The 23,244-nt window shown below is 37.2% G+C and overlaps 2 protein-coding genes across 2 annotated transcripts in view; both read left to right on the top strand.

Annotated features, from left to right (window-relative positions):
- The first annotated feature begins 1,688 nt into the window (after nucleotides 1-1,688).
- On the top strand, nucleotides 1,689-2,897 carry LOC115923206. The gene has a single exon (XM_030983578.1). It carries the CDS (start codon nucleotides 1,689-1,691, stop codon nucleotides 2,895-2,897), a length of 1,209 nt encoding a protein of 402 aa, XP_030839438.1.
- An 8,227-nt stretch (nucleotides 2,898-11,124) lies between these two features.
- Nucleotides 11,125-23,244, top strand: part of LOC105439794 (serine/threonine-protein phosphatase 6 regulatory ankyrin repeat subunit A) — a 33,787-nt gene continuing 21,667 nt past the window's right edge. Inside the window, exons 1-2 of the mRNA XM_030983577.1 lie at nucleotides 11,125-11,833; nucleotides 16,726-16,827. Of these exons, the coding sequence (XP_030839437.1) occupies nucleotides 11,615-11,833; nucleotides 16,726-16,827 (321 nt within the window). The 5' untranslated portion in view covers nucleotides 11,125-11,614. The remainder of the gene's footprint in view (nucleotides 11,834-16,725; nucleotides 16,828-23,244) is intronic.

Raw genomic sequence — 23,244 nt, 5'->3', positions numbered from 1 at the left:
AAATTTTTGATGCAGGATATAATATGTATATATCCGACAATTAGTCCACGTGTTGACATAAGATGACGCGCATCTTATTGCATAACAATTTTCTACATCAGTTTAACATAACAAAATAATCAAGTCGCTAAAGTATATAAAGGATCAAAGAAACCTCTGGAAGGGGAAAGAAAGAAATACAAATTGAAAGAAAGTTAAAACAAATTTAAAAAAGGGGAGAAAAGTTTCAACATGCAAATCTTAATTTGGCATCACGGTGATCGGATAGAAGTAATTACCCTATCAGATTCACAGTGAGGATCTCTTCTGCTATCTAAAATACGAAAGAAACAGTTTTGCTCTAAACTTAACATCTCAAACGTTTACATTCAATTTCCTTTCCAATGAGCTGAGCACTGCTAAAAGAGAGAGAGGCCCATTTACTGAATATTGCCTTAAGTTGATTATTCAAAAGTAGTTACTACTTATTTTCTTCCATTTCTTGTTTTATTAATTGTATTAATTTCGTACCCACATGTGGAAATAAGCAATTTAATAAGGCAAATTAACAGTGGCGTAAATCCCTAAAGCATACTTTATGCTTGTGTTGGATACGCCTCAGAACGATCTAGATTTCTATGCAGCAGGGGCTATACTTTCCTCATGTCGCAACCTCGGGGAAAGAATATTCCTCTATTCCTCATTGCCGACCTGCACTAGGATTGTGTTTTATGGGGGTAAACAAATTAAAAGAAGGGGGGGGGGGAAAAGCGAAAATCAAGGACACCTGAAACGTGCCTGGGATCTTGACTTTTTTAAAAGGGGGAAAATGTTCTCTACAGTATAGATCTCCACCTCAGTTTTATTAAACACCTTAAACACATTACTCTGCATCATCTAATTCAATAATTCTCATATCTCTAGTCCCCATATGTACTTTTGAAGCAGGGGCTATACTCAAGCATGTTTCCACCTGAGGTCGTTATATCGAACCGTTCATCATGGTCTACTTGAGATAACGTTATGTTGTAGGGAGAAAAAAAAACAGGAGAAAAAGAGAAGAAAAAAAAACAAGAGCGAGATGCAAGGTCCCCTGGCATCTTTACATTTGAAAAAAGAAGGGGAGAGGGGGGTAATGTACATGTATGCTATAGACATGTTTTGCCCTAACACCTTAAACATTTAACCTTGTATCATCTAATTCAATAATTTTCATATCGCTACTCTCCATCTGTACTTATATATAGCAGGGGCTATACTTAACCTTCAGTTTCCGCCCCCGTGCGAGCAAGCGCGCAACCCCATGACAACCTCATATGCTGCAAGTACGCCCTCTCTCGAAACATGACCGAGTCATTGATAGGCTGCTAAAGAGAGTCTGAAATCATTACCATTTTTGTTTAGTTCCCCAAATAACCAACATATCCTTTTTTTTAGTGAAGCTCGCTCATTCATTCAGTCCGGTATTTCCAAAAAGACTTGGTCATGAACTAATGACATCAGCATATCGTTTTGACATAGATAACTTTTCTACATCATTTCTCTTCATCTAATGAAGCAGCTTTATAAAACTGGAATTTTATGGTGTACACCGAGAGCGGGAAACTAATTTCGTAACGTCTGCACTGTTTGATCCATCCGCGTTTCTTTTAACACCCTGGTGGCGTTGAATCTCTGTTTTCGTGGAAAAGAAATCAACGAAGTCTACGATGTCGGATGACAAGGTAATTCAGCCAACTTTTGATGCGACCACGGGTAATGATGTAGGGGACCAGACTTTGAACTCGGAGGTACAGACAGGGACAACAGCATCCTCCTCGACGTCGATTTCAGCGTCGAAACTGTCTGAAGAAAGGAACAATAACTTCGAGATCGAAGACGAAACGCGTGGTCCGTCCCACCAGGGTGAAAGTGACCTTCACCATGTGGGGGATGAAGGGGTTGTGGGTACAGCGAATCGGAAAGGGGACAGCGCTAATTTAAGATCAAGTTTGGTGAAGGATGAAGAGAAGGGGGAGAACGTTGACCTTGACAAGGATTCGAACCCCGCATCCGAGACCATAAGAGGGGGTATCTCGTTAACCCCTGATGATGAAGAACAACTGAGACGAAGCGCTGATCAGGTGACGACGGACCAAGAACCTGCCCTGAGAGATGAGGTGGTGGGCGGAGGTGATGCAGCGATGAAAGGAGATGGACAAACGAAACAAAACAAGACTGCCACAGTTAGACGCACGGGTAGCAGAAAGATAGACGGGGATAATGTGAAAAAGAAACGCATAAACTCGAATAAAGGAAGGCCCAAATCAAGAAGTGCAAGAGACAGTTCTCAGAGTAGAAATAGTTTTAGAGATAGTAAAAAGGTAGTTCAAGATCAGTCTGGAAGATATTCCCAATCAAAGGAAGGGTGCCTTGGGGAGAGCAAAGCCAGTAATGAGACTACAGAAGGAAAGGTTGCGGATATGACAGATGAACCTGATACATCGGAGGAAAAGAAGGATGTTCCAAAAGATGAAAATGAAGCACAAAACGTCGATGGCAGTTTGAGTCTTGACGCGTCAATGGGTAGCGGCACCTTGGAGAGTGGGGGAACAGAACGGAACGATGCAATATTGGAACGGGATTCTACACTCTCACTAGGTGGGACGGACTCAAGGGTAGCTGAATCTCATCAACAGAACGACAAGAAACCTAACGAAGACGACCATCTGGCTAGTTCTCAGTCACGTTTATCAGTCCGTGACACCGTCACGTCACAGTCACACACAGGAAGTGACGGCGCGTCTCCAGTTGCATCTCCAAGACGTAACATCGATTCTAGACATAGAGAGGGCCGACAGACTGGGCGAATTGGAGACCGTGGACATAGTAGGCAGTTGGCGTCATCAAGTCGTCTTCACAGATATTTGGTAAGTTAGACTCAAATATCTGTAATAATAATATTCAACTTTTATAGAGCGCTTAATACAAATCTCTCTAAGCGCTTTATTACTATTACCCTAGTCATTGGATTCAATACTTGCCCGCACACACTGTGTGAACAACCTCCACTCCCTGGGGAGCATTCCAGCCAGGCGTTACTTGACGCTTAAAAGCTGTTTGACCAACAATGACGGTCGCATCCTACCGGGTACACATTTAACCCATTGCTTACTGGAACCTGGTTGTCCCTGTGTTAAGCCTATGGGAATAAGATAATTCAGTAGTCAACGGGTTAACACCTGGGTGGAGAGTAGCAAGTGCAGGTTAATATCTTGCTAAAGGGTATTGGTGCCGTGTCGGGATTCGAACCCTCAACCTTCGCATCTCCAGTAAAGTTAATGTATAAGTGGTGCGCGATCCCAGTGATTCATGAATGTATCGTACCACAATGGATTTTGAAAGGGTCCTCAGAAGTCCCGTCATGGTATTAGTGTGGTACGGTATGTCACTGAAACAGCTCCCGTAGGACTTTGTTGACTTTTTTTGGTTGCATTTTTGGATTCATTGGGGTCCAAGCTATCAGAAATTGAAGGGGTTCAAATTTTCCCGAAGACACCAAATTTCCCTATTGCGCGTTATATAAGCCATTTTGGCGCCCAATATCATATGGACCGCCAGGAAGTGAAGGAAGGGTCTGAAAATTTGAACCCCATCATTTTTGGCCAATTGGGACCCTTTTGAAGCCAAAACAGCAACAACAACAACAACAAAATCAATGATGATTACTCCATGAACATGATGAATTAAATTTTTTTATTTATTTGTTTTATAATTCTCGCAAATAAACCCCTTTGGACAAGTATAAACTATATAAAGTCAAAATCATCCTCAGAATGTCGGATGTCGGTTTCTTTTTATCTGGTTCGTCCTTCACTGTTAAAACTATTATTGGAAAGTACTATATACGTATGTTTTAACTCTCCCTGGAAAATACAGTTTTGGGAATAATGTTAAACCATAATGACAAACCAATGAAAGTATGCAACTGCATGGTGGCACGATATTATACAATTACGTTCTACTTGTTGGCGTCAAGGACTACACGATCCTCACACGGCAAAATTGTGAGAAATGACTAATTGCAATAATTATGAAAGATTCAAATTGTCAAATCTGTTTAATTAATTCCCATTCAGTTCGTTAATAGCTTATTAATTAAGCCAATCAAAATATTCATCATTCATATATATCATTTTACACGAAGAGCAGTAAAAGCTGAATTATTCAAGAAGGATTATCAAACTTTAATACCCTGCGGTGTATAAATTCTAAACTAATAAAATATGTTAAATAGGGTTGGGGGGAGGGGGGGGGGGTCGCATCGAACACCGTTCGATCAGAGATAAATAATCCAATTGGATTTCAAATAGGGGCAATACAGACTGATGCCGTGATGGAGGCCGATAAGCCCCTTACTCTGGTCGAAAGGCTTAGGATAACCATCAATTTGATCCTGATAATTCTATGACTATTTGGGATCTCAGCCAGTCATGTTCTAATCATAGAATCTCACTATTGAAGTGCGACTAAATTCCAAATTCCTGTCGCAGGTGGATTAATGATAATAATAGATGATAGTAGGTTCTTGAATAGAGCTCATGTATATCAGATTTGCCACCCCTGGCGCTCGACAATTATATTACCCCCGGCTTTTGAGTATAACTTCCATTATGGTGCCCTGGTAGTTCAGCGAATTAAAACCTACCAGGCACCTATTTACCTCAACTGGGTCGAGTGTGGAAAACCATAAAAACTATCTTGCCAAAGGACATTAGTGCCGCGGAGGGACTCGAACCGCGAACCATGTTATCTCGACAGCCCGGTGACCTATTTACTAGACCACGACACCTTAACGTGGACAAACAACCTGATTCTTTCGTTTGATTTAAGTCGTTTCGAGAAGATCTTGAAAAAAACTAATAATAAAATAACCCCCAAGAAAAACAAAAGGAAAACTCAGATGGAGCATCCCCCCTACCCAGCGATTTTGGAACCCATTTTTTAGACAAGTGCTGCTCCTAAAGACATTAACGCCTTTATAGTCAAGAAAAATTGGGGGACTGAACCCCAAAGCCCCCCCCCCCCCCCCCCCCCCTTCAACCGCTACTGGTTATGGTAAAAGTGCTAATGCATTATAAACATAACATATTTATTACATAGTTTCGAGTTTATTTGGACAAAATACAAAGAACATGATAGAATTTCGTGAAAGATAAGGATTCGATGGGATCGGAACGTCATTGGTGTAAATTTGGAATGACTGAAAAATCGGACTCAAAATAGCGTTTAATAGGGATCGGGTTGTTTTATCACATGGAGTTAGTGGATCATCCCATTAATTCGGCAAATTCAAAACAAGGACGTAATCTACCTTTAAGCCTTTGATTCCGTGACGCAATTGGCGGATAAAATCCCTCCTAGAAAGGCAAATGATATCTAACGGAATTGTAACTAATTCAGAGCAACGTGCGATGGCTATTATTGCGGATGACTAGCGCTTCGATTGAGCGTGAAATTGAGGGGAAAATTTTCGGATGGAATCGATGGCATATGCATAAGCTGATCAATAGCAAGGCGTAAAAGTATAATTAATTTTGGTTTGATTATCGGAATATCCTTGAGACAATATTTAAGAAAGATACATACGAAAGGCGTCACAGGGGACAGGGGCGATTGCGTCCACCTACTCTTCATTGTTTTAAACAAATAACAGCAAAAACAACGACGGCGACGACGACGACGAGAATAAATGAATAGATAAATAACAAGTAAATAAACTTCTTCATTTTACTGCTCTAAGGAAGAGCCATTTTGGGAGGACAGCAGCTTTCTAATGCATACTTAACCTTCCTACTCCTTCTCTACAGCTCCTTTCCATGCCCTCTCCTTCCTCTGTTTCTTGCTCTCCACCCGTTTCTTCTTCTGCTCCTCCTCCTTTCCCTTTTTTCTCTTCTCCTCTTTTTATCCTTCTCTCTTTTTTGTCTTCACGTTTTCCTTCATTTTAATTCTTCTTCTTCTTCTTCTTCTCTCTCCGTCTCTCTTTCTCTCTCTTTTCTTTTGCTCTTACCTTCCAATGCTCCTCTCTTTTTCTTTTCCTTCTTCTTCGTCTTCTTTTTCTTCTTTTTCTCCTCCCTTTTCCTCCCCTTCTATATACTTCCTATCATTCTTGTCGTTTTTGTTTCTTTGTTATGCTTAGTTCATCATACATACTTGTTCAACCGCTTAGGGGCATAATGTGTTGTTTTCTTTATGATTTTACTTACACACCAGTCACTTGTATTTTTTCTAAATTCTATATATCCATTTCGCATTTATGTAACATCGTCTGTTTGGAGCCACAATGGCATTGAGTCATATTACTTTGACATGGAGTTGACGCGCTTTTGACCCCAAACAGACGACATGTTAAACGTGCCCTTGACATCTTTTGTCATTATGTATCACGTATTTCATACTGAATAGTATGAAGTATTAGCCCTGCATTGTTAATGATACACATTGACCTAGGCCTTTTTGTGTTCTAACTTAAAATACTTTTTTTGTAGTACCTATGCTATTGTATATACCATTACTTTCTTTGTTAATAATCATGATTGTTAATAATAAAGTGATATTGAAACAAAGAAAAAAGAAAGAAAAAAAACGCCTATAGAAACCAAAACCAAAACAAACAATCATTGGTTGACTGAATTTAAATCCCCACTGCACTACTTATAGCTACTTGCGCCCTCTATATAGCAAACAATGTCTAATCGGTGACCGTTGGTCCCCCATGATCCCCCTTTTCTTATGTTAATTGAAAACTGTTTTTATGAGATAACCACCTGTCCAGTGACCTTGCAGGGTAGTATAATCCCTCCTGTTCACCAGTATTGATGGGCTTTAAATATTTTTTTTTATAGTATAGACCTATATGCTATTGTTTATACCATTAATTCCTTTGTTAATAATCATGATTGCTAATAAAGTGATATCGAAAAAAAAAAAAACGCACTATCAGCCAACCAAATTGTCAGTTTCACCCCCTCCTCCCCCCTTCACAAACTAATCTGGTAACGCCCGGATGAGAAGTTGGAGGCTAAGTGAAAGGCACATTATTATGAATCAGGCGCGGGCACGAGTGTGATCTCTCAGCTGTCCAGAAAGATCTTTACAAATCGTGGATTCAACATTGATGATGAGGCATAATTATGGATTATATGAAAATAGGAATAGGAAATACACTGTGTAACCATGCAGGTAGCTTGCTCCCAGGTACAATAGACCACATTCCTTCATTGATTTCGAAAAATAAACATAATTTTAATGAAATATAGAAGTTCATTTGGCACTAATGTCCTTTGGCAAGACATTAATCTACATTTGCCACACTCAACCCAGGTGAGGTAAATGGGTACCTGGTAGGATTATTCCTTGAAATGCACTGTGCGCTCATAACGGATGCCGGAGCTAAAGCTCTTTGGAAGCGCATATAGATGTTATTTAATAACGTATTATGCGCTATACAAGAAGTGAATATTATCATTATAAAATTCTCGAATCGTCGCATCTGGAATGGAATTACAATACAATGTTAGCATGTCTCATTTAAAATTTAAAATCATTATGACTCCTCGCCTTGTTTAGAAGTAAATAATTCGGATATATTTATACATTTTTTTCCGAAAGATGAATTCCTAGGATGCAGGTCAGTTTGTTATGCCCAAATAAATCGTGGTAAACTGTAAGATACCAATCATCTATGACAAATTAAAAGCCCAAACAAGGTGCCCATGTTAATCAATACAGACTGTTCGACGCCAGCAAGCCAGCCAAAAAGGACAAGGGCAGATTTAATTAAATTAGCGCCATCTACTGGTATGTGTGAGTGCTACTTGCACGCATGCAGACGTCCCTTCAAATTAATATTGAATGTTTGATGACGAAGTGACATTGCAATATCAAACTTTGGAATACATTTTCTCCATTAAAGATATCTTTGGCCAGGTTGAAAATAGAACTCACATCTTGCGGGAAGAAATTTGAAAAGATATATAGGAAGATATATGTAGGAAGATATATGTTTTCTGAAACAGATATAAGCCGCCATACAAATGCTGTTCATCATCAACTAGGGATGGAAATATGTTTCCCTCAAATTAAATCCTTTATTCTGACCTTCAAATTATATGGTGAGAAACAGACGTAAAATAATCTACAACTTCAGCAAGCACGTCTTTGAATATTGATTGATTATTTGTAGTCATGTTATATAAATTTAACAAGTTGTAATAATGTCAAATAATAATAACCTGTTCGTTAAGGCTATCATTCACGCCACTTTCGATTTGGTTATACGTGGTTCCAATTATGCTTCAAAAATGTCAAGGTCTGTTTGTTAGAAATAATCATGATAATATTATTCTTGATTTGTTTCAAACAACAACGTTAGCATTTCAATCTACCACCAGGGTTATTCGTCTGTCTCTCGCCTTGGTGAAAAAAAAACGAAGAGTAACCGTGTCAAATTATTATTTCTTTTAATGATGACATTGTTTGTATCTGCGACTGTGCATTTGTCCTCTACAACAGTGATGTGCGATAATTCAATTTTTATTAAAAATTACGCGCGTATTAGTACGATTTGACCCTAATCTGGAAAAATCGATCAGACATAATTCAGGGGGCACCGCCTGACTGACGGGTTGTGCCCTAACAGATCTTCGATAATTAAAGTTTAATTTATCAATCATAATTGGATCTGATTATGAGCGAGCAAGTTTCTTTAATCTCGTTCTTAAATCCGTGAGTTTAAAGGGAATATGTGAGGGAGAAGGTTGGAAGCAATAGAATTATGTCATTGTTTAAGCGTTATACAAGGAATTTAGCGTTATCTTGTTTAAGTAGCTATGAATATCATGTGTTACAAAGACAAAATATAGGCCTCATAAAAAAAAATTGGAATTGGAATTGAGAAGAGGCCTTCCTTTAGATTAGATTTAAAATAAGGTAGTTAGATATGAAAATTGCTTAAGAACTAAATATTGACGTATCCATGTCAAAGTAAATCCAGTTTTGGAAAAAACAAAAATTATTCACTAATTTCTTACCAAAATTGCCCAAGCTTCTTATGGCTGCTAGTAAATGAAGAGTTGTAGTTTGTAAAATAGGTTCCTTGATTGTTTCCAGATTCGAACTATATTAAGATAATGTTCAAAATTTTAGATGAATCATGAATGTCAATTTAACAATATTTCTATAGAAAATGAAGCTTATTGAATATTACTAGAGTTATAGAGCCAAAGTAATCGTGTTATTTAATCATGGTATTAGACAAACTGTAGATTTCAAATTGGAGAGTGACCACCATGGATTCTACTCATCTCGTATGCCTGTTTTGGAAAGAGAAACAGAAATCCCCTCAAGTTTTGTTTTGTGGTTTCATGATATTTGATTATTAATTAATATACCCCTCCCGGAGACAAGTAACCGTTTAATAAATTGCTTAACAATGTTCCAGTCTTACAAATCTGAAATGCATGGGCAGATGGGCTACCGGTACATGTTATCAGTGTCTGTAATATGTTGTGATATTGAAGCCCTAAACAAATTGCGCTTCAAAATGATCATGAAGTGCCTCAAGAAAGTAAAAAATCTTTGAGTGACCGGTTTTACCATACTCATTTTTCATACTTATTTTTTCCTTTAATACTCGTACCCAAACCATAGAAAGTCCATTTCGAGTCCTACATATTGTGTCCAGCTGCATGTGTCGACTTAGCGGCTTTTCTTTTGTTTCCATGGTTACGCGTACGCCGTCTGCCAGGTTGGTTGTCGTGCATAGTCTTGGGTGACGTAGCGAGCGAGAGACTCATTAAATCTTAATTATTTCCCTCCCTTGTGGCTGTCGTTGCATAGTGTTTACTTGTTAATTAAAACCCCTTCTCAATGACCGCAGTAAACACGCGTGATTATATTTGCTTGATAATGCTTTTGTTTATGTCCAAGGCGAAACGTGAGTTATTGCTCGACTATAGCGTAATTTCTATTCATCAATCCATTCCGCTAAAACAATTTCTTTGCGTTCTTTGTTCATTCTAATCTTTCTCTTCCTCCATTCTCTGTATCGACCACCTTAGCTGTAAATTTATCTCTTCTGAACATTTTTCCTCTATTACTTTCTTTCTGTATAGTATTTTCTTTCTTTTATCCCCCTTGTTACTCCTCTTACCTTGGACCTAGTAGACGGGCCCCCACCCTAGAAAGTAGAAGATGGTTACCACAATTTTACCCTTTTTTTTGCTCAAGAGGGGGGGGGGGGGGGGGGGGGGGGGGGGGTTGATTAAAAAAAAGAAATAGTGCTCACTACCCCCCCTCCCCCTTGTTGAGCAAAAAATATAATTAAAAAAAAGTGCTCATTACCCCCCCCCCCCCTCCCCCGCTCCCCTCTCTCCTTCCCTTTTTTCTCTCCATCTATCATATCCATCTATCTATCTATCTATCTATCTAACTAACTTTCCTTTGCAAATGTGAAGACAACCGACAAAAAGTTATGGGAGGATGGGTTCCTTGTCCACTTTAGCTACGCTAGTGGTAGTTAATAGGATGCGCCCATGAATCGAAAAACAATTTAAACAGAAATAAATGGAGAAAGATGAAGTCTAAGAAGAAAATAAAACGATGAAATGATGATACAACCATCATTCCACATTCTCTTCCACTTGCTCGCCTTGATCTTTCTTTCTCTCTCTCTCTCTCTCTCTCTCTCTCTCTCTCTCTCTCTCTCTTTAGTTTGAAACCAGTACCCCCCCCCCTGCATAACGACTCTCCGCCCCACTATCTGTTTATAGTTCCATGTTTACATATTGTTTCAATTTTTCAAATACATAGCGTTTGAAGTATTCAGGCCTGTCAATTCAAGTAGCCAATAAATATTTTCCTGGAGCATTTTACCATCACGAAAGACGAAAAGCTTAAATTTTGCAATCAAACTCCGTCACAAATCGTGGGAAAATCATTTTGATCCGAGAACACCCTTTCCGTCTGGCTAGAAAAGGCGCTTTACATTACCATGGCAACGAAACTTATCTTATTCCCCGGTGATTTGATCTTGGAAATGGTTTTAAATGGGGTCTATGCGATCGATCATCACATGGTGATTACAATCAGAAGTTCGCATACTTGAAAGCAGCGAAGTTCGCCCCACGCATCGCGCAGACTATACCACAAGATAACACCCGTGTGCTCCGTACAAGGTCCTTACAATACACTCAATGTAAACTAACTTGTTGCCAACTGGTAGTAGAGTGGTAGTAGTGGAAGGACCGTCGCGCTCTCTCTCTTCCAAACGTCGGGGATTTATAGATTCGCGAAACTTTCCCGAGAGTACTAATTGCAGGATGTTATCCTTTCCAGATCTAACAAAACTTTGTGGAGTTATGATGATAATTATGGCGTAGTCATGATGATAACAGAGGAAAAGCGACGTGGAGCCAAAAGAGTTCGGAATGAATGAATGATAACTTATTGGAAGTCAAGTGGTGTTTACATAATGGAGTTTTTACGCAGACAAGTGGAATGTTTACAGACATTGTCGTGAGCACAGATCGCTGTCCACCATCACCATGATCAAGAAACTTTGATACAACTTTAAGTTTGTGATTATTTATCATTAATGTTGCAGGATCAGAGGAAACATATCAACATGTCTGACTCTGTGTCCGTCAATTCGAGTGCAAGCAGTGGCGGTGGAGCTGGTGGTGGGGGGCTTCCGCAGCCTACGCCGACGTACAGCCGTCTGCTGGCCCTAAGCCTCCGGGGGGAATGGGGCAGTGTGGAGACCCTGCTGCGGGCCGTGGAGAAAGGTGACCCAGAGATAACAATAACTGACGAGGTATGTCTCCTGCGTAGAAAATTACTCTTTTTAACTCCCTGGGTGGGAGATAGAAGATATTAATATTGTTTTAAGATATGTTGATGTATGATGAATTCAAGAGATGATAGGCCTACATAATTAATATGAATAATAATATTAATATCATATTAATATCATATTAAATTATTAAAAGAGCTGAGCTGGGCATAATTATTATACAATAGGCATATTATTTACATGATGGGTAAACAAATCATTGGGCTGGCCTGCCATGTCTCAAACAGTTTTGATTAGAAGAAGCAGAGTGTTTTATTTGATTTATGTTTTTTTCAATTCCATTTTCTTTGAAGTTATTTAATGTTTATGACTATGTATGTAGTTCAGTTGATTTTAGTTTGTCTAACTTAGTTTGAAAGTTTGAACTTGATACTCCATTGTGCTGTGATTTACAGTAAACCATATATTTTGTTCTTTTTTACTTACATTTTTTCATTTATTAATCACTTATCTTTGTATTGTCTTATGTAATGATGCAAACTTTTCTTTGGATATTGTTAATTGATCAAGCATATAAATTGTATACCGGTATCTGAATATCGAAATTTATAAATAATTTTTCAAAATAGAGCAGACTTTTCTTCTCTATTGTTAATTGATCAAGCATATTAATTGCATGAATATCAACATTTAAAAGTAGTCTGTTTGAATCAAATAAATGAAATCATTTCCTATTATACAATCCATCTTCTCTTTAGAATTAGTTACACATGGCATGTTGTGAATTCAAACATTGTAGTTTTTAGTCTTTAATTTAACTAATATTTCATACTATTCTGCATGTCATCATACTTTTCATTGTATAACTTTATATTTCATCCATTTTCCAAGCCATCTACAGCAGTCCTTAGATTGCTGGTAATGTTTTATACATTCTTGACAGTTGACACTAAATAATTTCATATGGTGTTATGATTATACTCTATTATATTTTGTTACATGTTATTTCTGGAAGACAAATAAACTTGAAACTTGACTTGTTACTTGATATGGTCTGCCAAGATTAGGAACCAAAAGGGCTTTCTTAATGTAGAATTAGATATTTTTGTCAGATTTCTCATCCTTTGGCTGTGAAACAGAATCAGACGAAAACAATCTTTAAGAAATGTAGCCATGTAGGCCTAAATATACTTGATATACAAAATTAGTGAAAAAAAAAAAAAAAATCCCTATTGATATTGAAAAGAGAGAAGTGAGATGAGTTATTGCATTAGGTAAGCTGTATACTGTAGGCCTACAATTTTTGTACATGCAGTCTAAGGCTCTAAGCTGATCTCGCTGAAGTTACATTCTAATACCCTTTTGGTTCTGAGCATCTGGGACCTGTTTCACAAAGCCGTTTTTCAATGACAAAAATCAGTGATAAATCTGCTGATAACCAATCAGAAGCAAGGATTTCACTAGCTTATAACCAAAACTGTTATTTGTCACTAGTGACAAGTTTTGTGAAACACCCCTGGTATGATTCCAGATATGTACCCTCCTACAATGCACCCCTCCATAAATTGACCATACTGTACATGTACATGTATCTTCCTAATTTCCATCCAACTTAAAAGCTTTTGTCTTTAAATGATCGACATTTGGTTGTGACTTGTGAAGTCATTATTGCATGATAAAATGAAAAGACCTGTAACCCAATTCAAACCCAATGAAGATATTTGCTTCTTGAAATTCATTCTTTTTTGGTATAAAAATTATATTGTCCTTGTTTTCACGAAGTGATGGTAGTGAGGAAAATCGTAACGCAAAGTGAATGCAATTTTTTTTCCACTACCGTCACTTCGTGAAAACAGCGACGATATATGCAAACCTTACCCAGCTCCACCCACAATTGAAACCCTAAGAACAGTGAAATCACTGAAATTTCTTTTAGAGTATTTCATAATCAGTTGGCTAAATTAGTAATCGGTTACAGTTCTAAAAGAACATATTTTTTCTAGAGGGGAGCCGGTGCCCCAGCCCACCTAGAACCGCTTTTGTCAGTTTACCTCATTTATTATTCTGTTACCAAAGAGATCAACATTGCTTGCAAACTATGCAAAATACATACATCTCCTTCATTAAGAGAGGCCCAAAATCGTGATCAGTGATAAAAAGGGATTTAGAAAAAGTAAATACATGTAAGTTGGGATATGCCCTGTGTTCAATTGATGATTTTGAGTGATGGCACCGTTATGATAATATTTTGGAACCACTGTGTGTTACCATAATTGTATCATGTTACTGTGGAATACCATCACAATCTTACTCGGAGTACTGCCAAATTGGCTCAAGTCTCCCCAGCCCCCAGGTCTCTTCAAATCTAACTCGTAAGTGATGGGAACCTGCAAAAGTTGGTATTCCCTGGGTGCTAGTCACTCAGTCCTGGTGGTAAATGAAATTATGAATTTGATCTTGAACAGAGCCAGGAAGGAACATATAAGGCAATGATTTATTTACCCCCCACTCTGTGTTAAAGAGGTGCATGTAGATATTCTTTCTTGTCAGGCTCCCCAAAAGAACCTGACTTTCTGGTTGTCGAGTTGGAGGCTTTTGAGTAAGTTTTGAGAGTTGCAGTTTTAAAGGTAAAGACCAGTATTGGAAACGCCCCAATTTTATAAAATGAAATGGAAGCTCTCATTACCAATCATGTGAAAGAATATGTTTTGACTAATACATGATGATAAAAAATTTGCCGGGAAACCGCCTACTAATTCATATATTTGGTAAATTTGTTTCTCTCATGGTCTGTGAGAGATATAGGGTAGTCCCATATACATTTTTTCCGTGTATAGTGCTTGTAACTTTACGAAGAATGGGCCAAATTTCTTATCATTTTGATGATTCCAGAACCTTGCAGATGCTAGATGCTAGATGATCAACCTTTTCTGATCGATTCCACAACGTTTCTTTCACAATGCAATCGCACAACCATAACTGGTCTTTACCTTTAACTCTGGAGAACGAAAGTTCTAAGATGGAGATGTGAATAGCACCCCCCCCCCAAGAGGCAAAGAGCTCCAGAAAATGATTTTAAAGATATCACAGTTGCACGTGAATGAGTAACTCATTCTGTAAACGTTCTCTTCTTGGAATAAAGGGATGCAAATGTACCGTTAGCTTAGCAAAATGTATTGGCACAAAAAATGTGTATCGAAATTGGAACGCAAGCTGTATAATTGTAGAAAATCATATTCCTGTAGTCAGAGATAGAATCACATTGTTTGGGTGTGGAGCTGGTAAACAAACAATGTCAATGAAGCTTAATGTTGTTAGCTGAACTTTCTTCAGATATGTCATTAAAAAGAAAGATCTTTTAAGTAATAAATATCGCAAACTATTATTTATTTTGTGTTCTGGACACTTTTTTTTGTGTCCTACATTTCGCTAAGATTTTGCTTAGACAATGCCAGGGGTCTGTATTCCAATAATTAAGTAGAACCCCACCCTGGTCTTAAATTAAAAAAGCAAAACTTAAACCCCCCAAACTTTCTTTCTTTGTTTAACCGTATTTTTATTTTGAATAAAGGCCCTGCATCAAGTTTGTTTCTGCGTAGAATATGGGCTAATGTATAGGCCTATATATCTGCTTGTTATGTCTAGTCTTTTGCTATATGTGCATTGTATATCATGTTGATATGCACCCCAGTTACTGTTATGCAAATGACGTCAAAAGCCAATAAAGAAAGAATGGACGCTAGGTGGAGCTTTTGTAGGTCTGGTCGATTATTGATTGTATTAAATTTCTTTGAGACTGTATAGTTCTCTATTACAATGGACCTCCTTGTGGTCTTATATAACTTTTTTCAAGGTATACCTGTTTATAACTTGTGGTAAAGAATAATAACTTGGAAGGTCCTGAGGCCAAATCACTCCAGAATGTGATTGGCAGCTACATGTTCTGTACATGTAGGTAAATAACAACAAAATATGAGGAATATAAGTTTTTTTTTTCCTTCAAACAAATGTTGGATCCTTTTTTTGAGTTGGTCAGTTGGAGATGAGATTAGCAATAACCTCAAATTACTAGATAAATCTTCAATCCCCAAATGTTTTAGTCTTCTAGAAGCCCGACCTTCAGAATATTACAAAAATAGTAAATAAGTGAGAATAACAGCAGTTAAATAGTAACTAAATTATTTGAACAAACTTGAAATACTGTAAAAAAAAAAGGAGAAAGGTATTTGTACTTTCCAAGCAAAGTGATCTCATAATACTTAACATTCACCCTTTACTGTAATGGCCCCACATGTACATGTTTGTAAGCGATAAATTGTAAATGCAAATATTTATTGTTTTGTATACATACATATTATTTGCATAAATGAACATAGTATTTCTGAATAAATTTGTGTTTGATATTTGTACTTGTCAGTTGTCAATGGATTAAAAAAAGAAGCAATCACCTGGTCAAATAATCAAGTTTGTAAATTATCATATTTCCTACTTTATACATGTGTGTGAATCTCAGTATCAGTCCTACCAAGAAGTTCTTGGTCGTACAGGTGGTATTTTTGTCACCCTGTTGTATATTCACAATTTCATGTATATTTGCATTACATCATGTGCTTTTTAGATTATTTCCAGGCCTTTGGATACCCCTTTCCATCTAGCCACATATTTACTATAATGATGTATCTTTATCAGGGAAAAAATTAATTGTATTTTTTGGTGGCTACTTTTCAAGCTTGCCTGCATGAAATTAACACTCCTAAATTTACTTTGCATTGAACTCTAAGCAAATCTACAGGGGCTCTTTTCTGATTTTCGGGGGCTCTTTTGGGCATTTCGGGGGCTATTTCACCCCGAGTCCCCGTGTATTTTTTTCACTGATCTTTATTGAAATGACGTTATATGATTTGATATTTCAGGAAACTGGTGTATCTCCATTGATGCTTGCAGTGAAAGATAATAAGCTCGTAGTAGCAGAGAGGCTTCTGGAACTTGGAGCTAATATCAACGAAAGAGCAAAAGTAAGTACTCATGTCCTCTTTTTCATCAAACAATTGTTTGCAGGATTACCTTAGTAAACCCAAATGTGTTACATGGACAAACAATTTTCTATGGATGTTAAAGGTAAAGACCAGTATTGGAAACGCCCCAATTTCAAGAAATGAAATGGAAGCTCTCATTACCAATCATGTGAAAGAATATGTTTTGACTAATACATGATGATAAAAAATTTGCCGGGAAACCGCCTACTAATTCATATATTTGGTAAATTTGTTTCTCTCATGGTCTGTGAGAGATATAGGGTAGTTCCATATACATCTTTCTGTGTATAGTGCTTGTAACTTTACGAAGAATGGGCCAAATTTCTTATCATTTTGATGATTCCAGAACCTTGCAGATGCTAGATGCTAGATGATCAACCTTTTCTGATCGATTCCACAACGTTTCTTTCACAATGCAATCGCATGACCATAACTGGTCTTTACCTTTAAGTCTATAGCCAAAAGAAAGTAGTTTAACTTTCTATCTAAGACTAAATGTTGTCATGGTTGTCATGGGAAGCTTATAATTGATAAAAGGTTTATCGCGTGTTTTCCATGTTCAGTATTCTTTACCAAGTTATTTTAATTCTACCTATTTTCTGAAATACATGAACACATTACTTAGCCTCATTAAGAATGTAGAAAGAATTACAAAAAAGATATTGAAGGTATTTTCATCTGAAAAAAAAAAAATGTGTGACAGCCATAAAAGAAGCAATCAATTCAAGCAGGTTATATTTATGTCAAGCAAAGTTTATAAAATTATAATAATCCATGACAGCATCTATATCTGAGGTTTCAATTACTGTGCAAATACAGCAGTGATATAGTCTTTATGGAGATGATGCACTATTCATCTCGGCTGCAGTGATTCAATTAATCCTACTCCAGGTTGTTTCCAAGGTAAATCGTCAAGCACTTTGTCAAAAGAAATAACAACAATGTTTAGCGAGGAGGCTGATGTCCCAAGCCGGGAGCAACTGCGCAAGCATGAAAATTTGATTAAGCGCCTGCGATCGATATATTAGCAAATCCTCTCCAATCAATGAACCAGCGTAGGCTTGCCGTTACCGTGGAGATGAAGTCATTAACACCTCTGGTGCCTGTTGCACTAACATTATGATTGCGTGATGTCCTGACTCCTGGGCGCTCGGGACTGGCTGGGTTTCAGTCTAAAAGATTGAGAGATCATCAAAATAATAATTGTGTAATTGATATGATCTTGGTTGAGCCAGGGCTTCCTTGGACAGTGAAAGAAATAGTTAAATGTAATTCCAAAAGGAGCTAAATCCATTTTTGTAACTTCAGAGAAAAAAGACATTGTTAACCAGATTTTGTACATGCAGGTAACGGGCCTCTATATGGAAAAGTGATATTAGAGGGTGTATGTTTTCATAATTGCTCCCAAAAATTTAGTAGGTAAATAATTTTGTTGAAAGACGGGTACTTACATGTATGTGAACAATGTTCTGATATCAATAAATCAATTTTCATCAAATGTGGATTTAGATTCTTTCGGAATTAAGCTCTTCAAATATTAAATACTAGCCATGATTAGAAAATTAAAATCCTTCATTCCAATCACTCTGTTTTTCTTTGCTCCCATTTCTTTTCCTAATTCGATGTGAGTTTACCTAAGGTCAACCTTTATCATGTATAATCAATTCATGCACATTTAAATGTCAGTTCATGACTTGAGTGTGATGACAAAAACTAGAAGTGATCAGAAATTCCAAATCATAAAGTCTCTGATCGTAATACTCTGTCTAACACTCTAAAAATCAGAAATCTCCATTGACATGCATTTGAACTTGGTGACATACTGTAAACTTCAGTTCATGAGTGTGATGACAAAAATTACAAGTGATCAGAAATTCCAAATCATGAAGTCTCTGATCGGAATACTCTGTCTAACACTCTAAAAATCAGAAATCTCCATTGACATGCATTTGAACTCGGTGACATACTGTAAACTTCAGATCATGAGTGTGATGACAAAAATTACAAGTGATCAGAAATTCCAAATCATAAAGTCTCTGATTGGAATACTCTGTCTATAACACTCTAAAATCAAAAATGTCCATTGACATGCATTTGAACTTGGTGACATACATGTACTGTAAGGTTTAAGTACTATGATGGGGATTTGAATGAGTTATCCTTCCAGGAATATATGATGTGAGGTTAGATGTTAAGCACCGGGATTTGATGAGTCTCTCGATGATCCCTGATGAAATAATTATCCTGCACGTAGCCCTGTGAGTGCAGGTGGAAACGCACACTTGAATTCAATTAAGGGTTACATTTCATACAGGTACTCCTATTATTAATGTTAATGTAAAATTATTTAAGTTAATGAGACAGATGGAGGTATGATATTAAGAGTAGATGGTGATGGAACCGGATATACATGTAGACATGTTTGGGGCATTAATTACTGTAGTAGGCTGTGTAATGATCATGTAATGAATGAAAGGTGACGAAGGAGTTCAAGGAATTTTTGATAACAGGCCTATACCATCGTGGTATAGCGAGCTCCTGCTATGTTTTCAAGTAATTGATCGGATGAGCTCTGAAAATAGGCCCTATCATGAATTAACATGGCACTTAAAAGGGGAAGTCCACCATGATTATGGTTTAAGTAGATGCCAACAAGTTAGAGGACAGGTCATTAAAAGTTCGAGCAAATTCCAATAAACAAAATTTGAAATTATGAATTTTGGAAATTGCGATCAATCAAACACAAATTGGTAACACTGTGACGTATCTTGTGAGGTTCTCTCGAATTTGATCTGTACATAACATTTCATGCACTTTAATCTCTTTTGTTATTGATGATCGAATAGATTTCTTTCATACCGGGGCTGTATGGAAACATATTTGCAATGATCATATTACATGTTGGCATTTGGCAAGTTACATCACAAAGTTCTAAAACGAGACATATTTCTTGAGATGTAATTCTCTTTACCAATTTTAATCCTCTCTACTTATGTCTAAAACCCCAAAATATTCCTCTTCACAAAACATATTAAAACATAGGGTTGCTTACCATTTCCACATTGTAATAACACATATCCTTCTTTTTTTGAAGGATGGAGAAGGAGGATGGTGGCATTTTGAAATATATCTTTAAAATTGATAAAGAAATTGTTTCTTTAAAAACATACCTGTAGGGTTGCTTTCATTACTATTTCCATAACACATATTCTTTCTTTTGAGGGGTGGAGAAGGAGGATGGTGGCATTTTGAAATATATCTTTAAAATTGATAATGAAACTGGTTCTTTGATTACATCACATGCTAATTCTTCAAATGTTTTCAGTTGATCTCACACCTAAGCTTGAAACGAAGCCCCTTTTCATCAAGGAATGTGACATGGTCTAGGGTTTGGGTAAGGTGATAGCAACCATGCAGTGACAAGGTTCAAGACCTTTAAATTCAAACCAACTGGATTTCTTACGTTGGTAGTTAGTTGCCATGGATACCTGGTATTTCAAGCTGGAAGCTAAGTAGAGCGCAAGAAGAGGGTGAGAGTTGATTTGAGGAAGGCTGCTATGTCAAGAAGTAAACACTTGTATCAGGTAAAGATGCCAATTCTGGGGAGGAATCTGAATGAAAGGTGAAGATGGGGGCAGTAAATTTGTTTAAATTTGTTTAAATTTCTTTGTTTCTTGAGAATCTTCATTAACTTTCCTTGTAATCTTTCAGGTAAGATAGGTTACCGAATGATAGTTAGATGTAAGTTTGGAACTATTATTAATTAGAAGGGTAAACCAAAGTTTGCTTACTGTATATACTGCTTGTACTCAAAACTTCTAAGAGGCCATCTTTGTAGAGACCACCTGGCTAAATACTAGTAGTCAACAGTCATCTAATATCTCTAGGAGTAGGAGGTAATTGTGTTCTAGAGAACCTGTCTAGAAAGGCAAAGTATCAGAACCGGGTGGTTCCTGTACTAAACCTATGGGAATTAGAGAATGCAGTAGTCAACAGGTACAGAAATACATAGACTGCAAGTTCTTGTTTTCATGATTGAGTGGGAGTGAGAACATCTTATTTGAGTGGATTATCTTGGAGACCAGTACAGTAGCAGGTAAACCCTGTGGGGGTAGGTTGTGATAAGAGAACCTGACCTTATGAATCCATCTCAAATCAAACACTGATGTGTTCTTTTCTTTTATTTGTTTTTTTCCTTCTACTTGTGTTTTATGTGTACTTTTTGTAGTTGTTCACTTCACAACATGCAGGTTATTCAATGGGTACTTAACCATGGCTAGAATTGTGCCATTTAGATTTGAGGTGTAAACCATCTTAGCTCTCTCTCTAAAAATAATGTAGAAACTATTGTAGAAATTGCAAGATGAGAATTGTATATTCTAATAAATACAAATTCCATAAAAATCTCCCTGGCGCAATGGAAATGACACACTTCTTATACCTGCACTCCTTGTGTAAGTTGTTTACTGATTTCAAAAAGTCATTGCATCACAATACGGACAATAAAGTAGGCGTATAAGAATATACTGTAAACTGCATTGACACTGCAAGGTTTTTGTGAAATGCCAGCAAAAATTTCACAGATTTGTGCAATGTAAATGCTCACTCTCAAAAATTGGTGACTGATTCAGATTTTGGTCACGTGACTCTCCTTGCTTCCGTGCAATCGCATGCAGGGCAGCGACATGTCAGGCATGCGCACTACTCTCCAAAAACAGAATGAGCAAACACCAACCTTTTTTTTCAAAATGGCTTTTTAATTTTTTTAAATCTTGATATGTTTTATTAGTCAGAACACAATGATTTACAGAATATGCATTACATTTTTTTCCAGAAAAATAAATGGATAATCATATTGTTTTACACTTACAATCATGTTGTTTCACATTTCAGTGTAACATTAAAAAAACATAGCATGATACTTCTATATACCCCTGCTGCACAGACGATACAACCATCAGACTGACACAAAATGAAAAGAGAGAGGCTAAGAAGTAAAGAACCAAAATGGCTCTTGGGCTGGGTATAAATGGACCTTATACATGTAGATAAAAATGAAGAACGATATAGGAAACTATCCCTACTGGTCAGTATGGCTGTTCTCTCAATAGATCAACCTTGAACCTGCACTTCTTGGCTCCAGGTTTCCCACGAAACAGATCAAGATATAGATCTTGGTTTAGGACTAAAAACAAAGCCCCTGTGTCTTGTTGCTACAATAATAGAAGTAGCCTATTTATAGACCCTCCGTCTGAGACAGTCTCGTGTTTCATCCTGCAAGTCTGGTATATTTCCCTGGTGTGGTCCAGTAAAACAATGAACTGATGTTGTTTCGAAGACTAGAACCTGATGCATGACAGCATAAGAAATACATGTGCATGTACGTTTAAAACTCAGACAAGTAGGCTATTTTGGAGGACCAACCAACCAAGTACCAAGTATATACTGGAGTATAGCATTACCAGTGATGTCACTTAATTTGCACCCCCCTGAATAAGCAGTGGTCAATATAGGCCTGTAGTGTACTGGGAAATGAAGAACTGTGCAAATAAAAGTAAAAAAATCAACTTTAGAGAAACCAGTAATTGTTTAAGAAAAAGCAGTTTCTCTCTTGGCAAGTAATCTAGGTGAGGAACGTGTATACAAGATCAATTAATCGATATCAAACCATGGACCTCTATCTTCATGATACTTAATAGATCTGTGATTGAATTGTAAATAGAAAGAGAAAGGGTGAGAGAACTTTTCTGGGAAACTAGGAACTATGTCATAATAATTTCTGTGGAGAATTTCTGTCCCGAAGTATAGCTGTATTTGCTGTGATTTAAGAAAACATGATTTTTAATGCTTGATAAGTAATAGATACTGTGTGAGAAACATTTATGCAGGCTCTCTGTCAGTCCTTCATTTTTATGATAAACCTTGTCACCCCTGAAGAAAGGCGAAGGTTTGAAATATTAGTTTATTCCTGATGTAACAGAAAGAGAAATACCGTCATGTATTGGGTGGGATTAGTAACGTTATATTCGCATGCTCGCCTCCCTGGAAGTTTGGGGCTACGTGCATCTTATTTATTCTCAAGTTCACATTGTTTCGGTAATTGATAGTGATCAAACCCAATCCTGCTCGCTTAGATTGTTGGAACGAGGAAGGTGAACTTGACTTCTTTGTGACTGCATGCTCGACATCGATGAATGATCGTGGTATATAGTGTTAGCATTATGCGACCTGATGATGATGATCGATGCTGATTCGATTATCAAGATGTTGTCCTTCCGATTATAGTAATGATACATGCTCTGACCCCGTTCTGTACTTCTGGCATATTATTATTTGTTTCTTCTCTTTTTTATTAAGTGGGTGGGGGGGGGGGGTACCTGTTGACTACTTATTATA

This window comes from Strongylocentrotus purpuratus, unplaced genomic scaffold, assembly GCF_000002235.5.
Source record: "Strongylocentrotus purpuratus isolate Spur 01 unplaced genomic scaffold, Spur_5.0 spur5_scaffold_13, whole genome shotgun sequence".
NCBI lineage: Eukaryota > Metazoa > Echinodermata > Echinoidea > Camarodonta > Strongylocentrotidae > Strongylocentrotus > Strongylocentrotus purpuratus.
The sequence above is the reverse complement of the archived record's forward strand: the minus strand, read 5'-3'. Positions and strand labels throughout refer to the sequence as shown.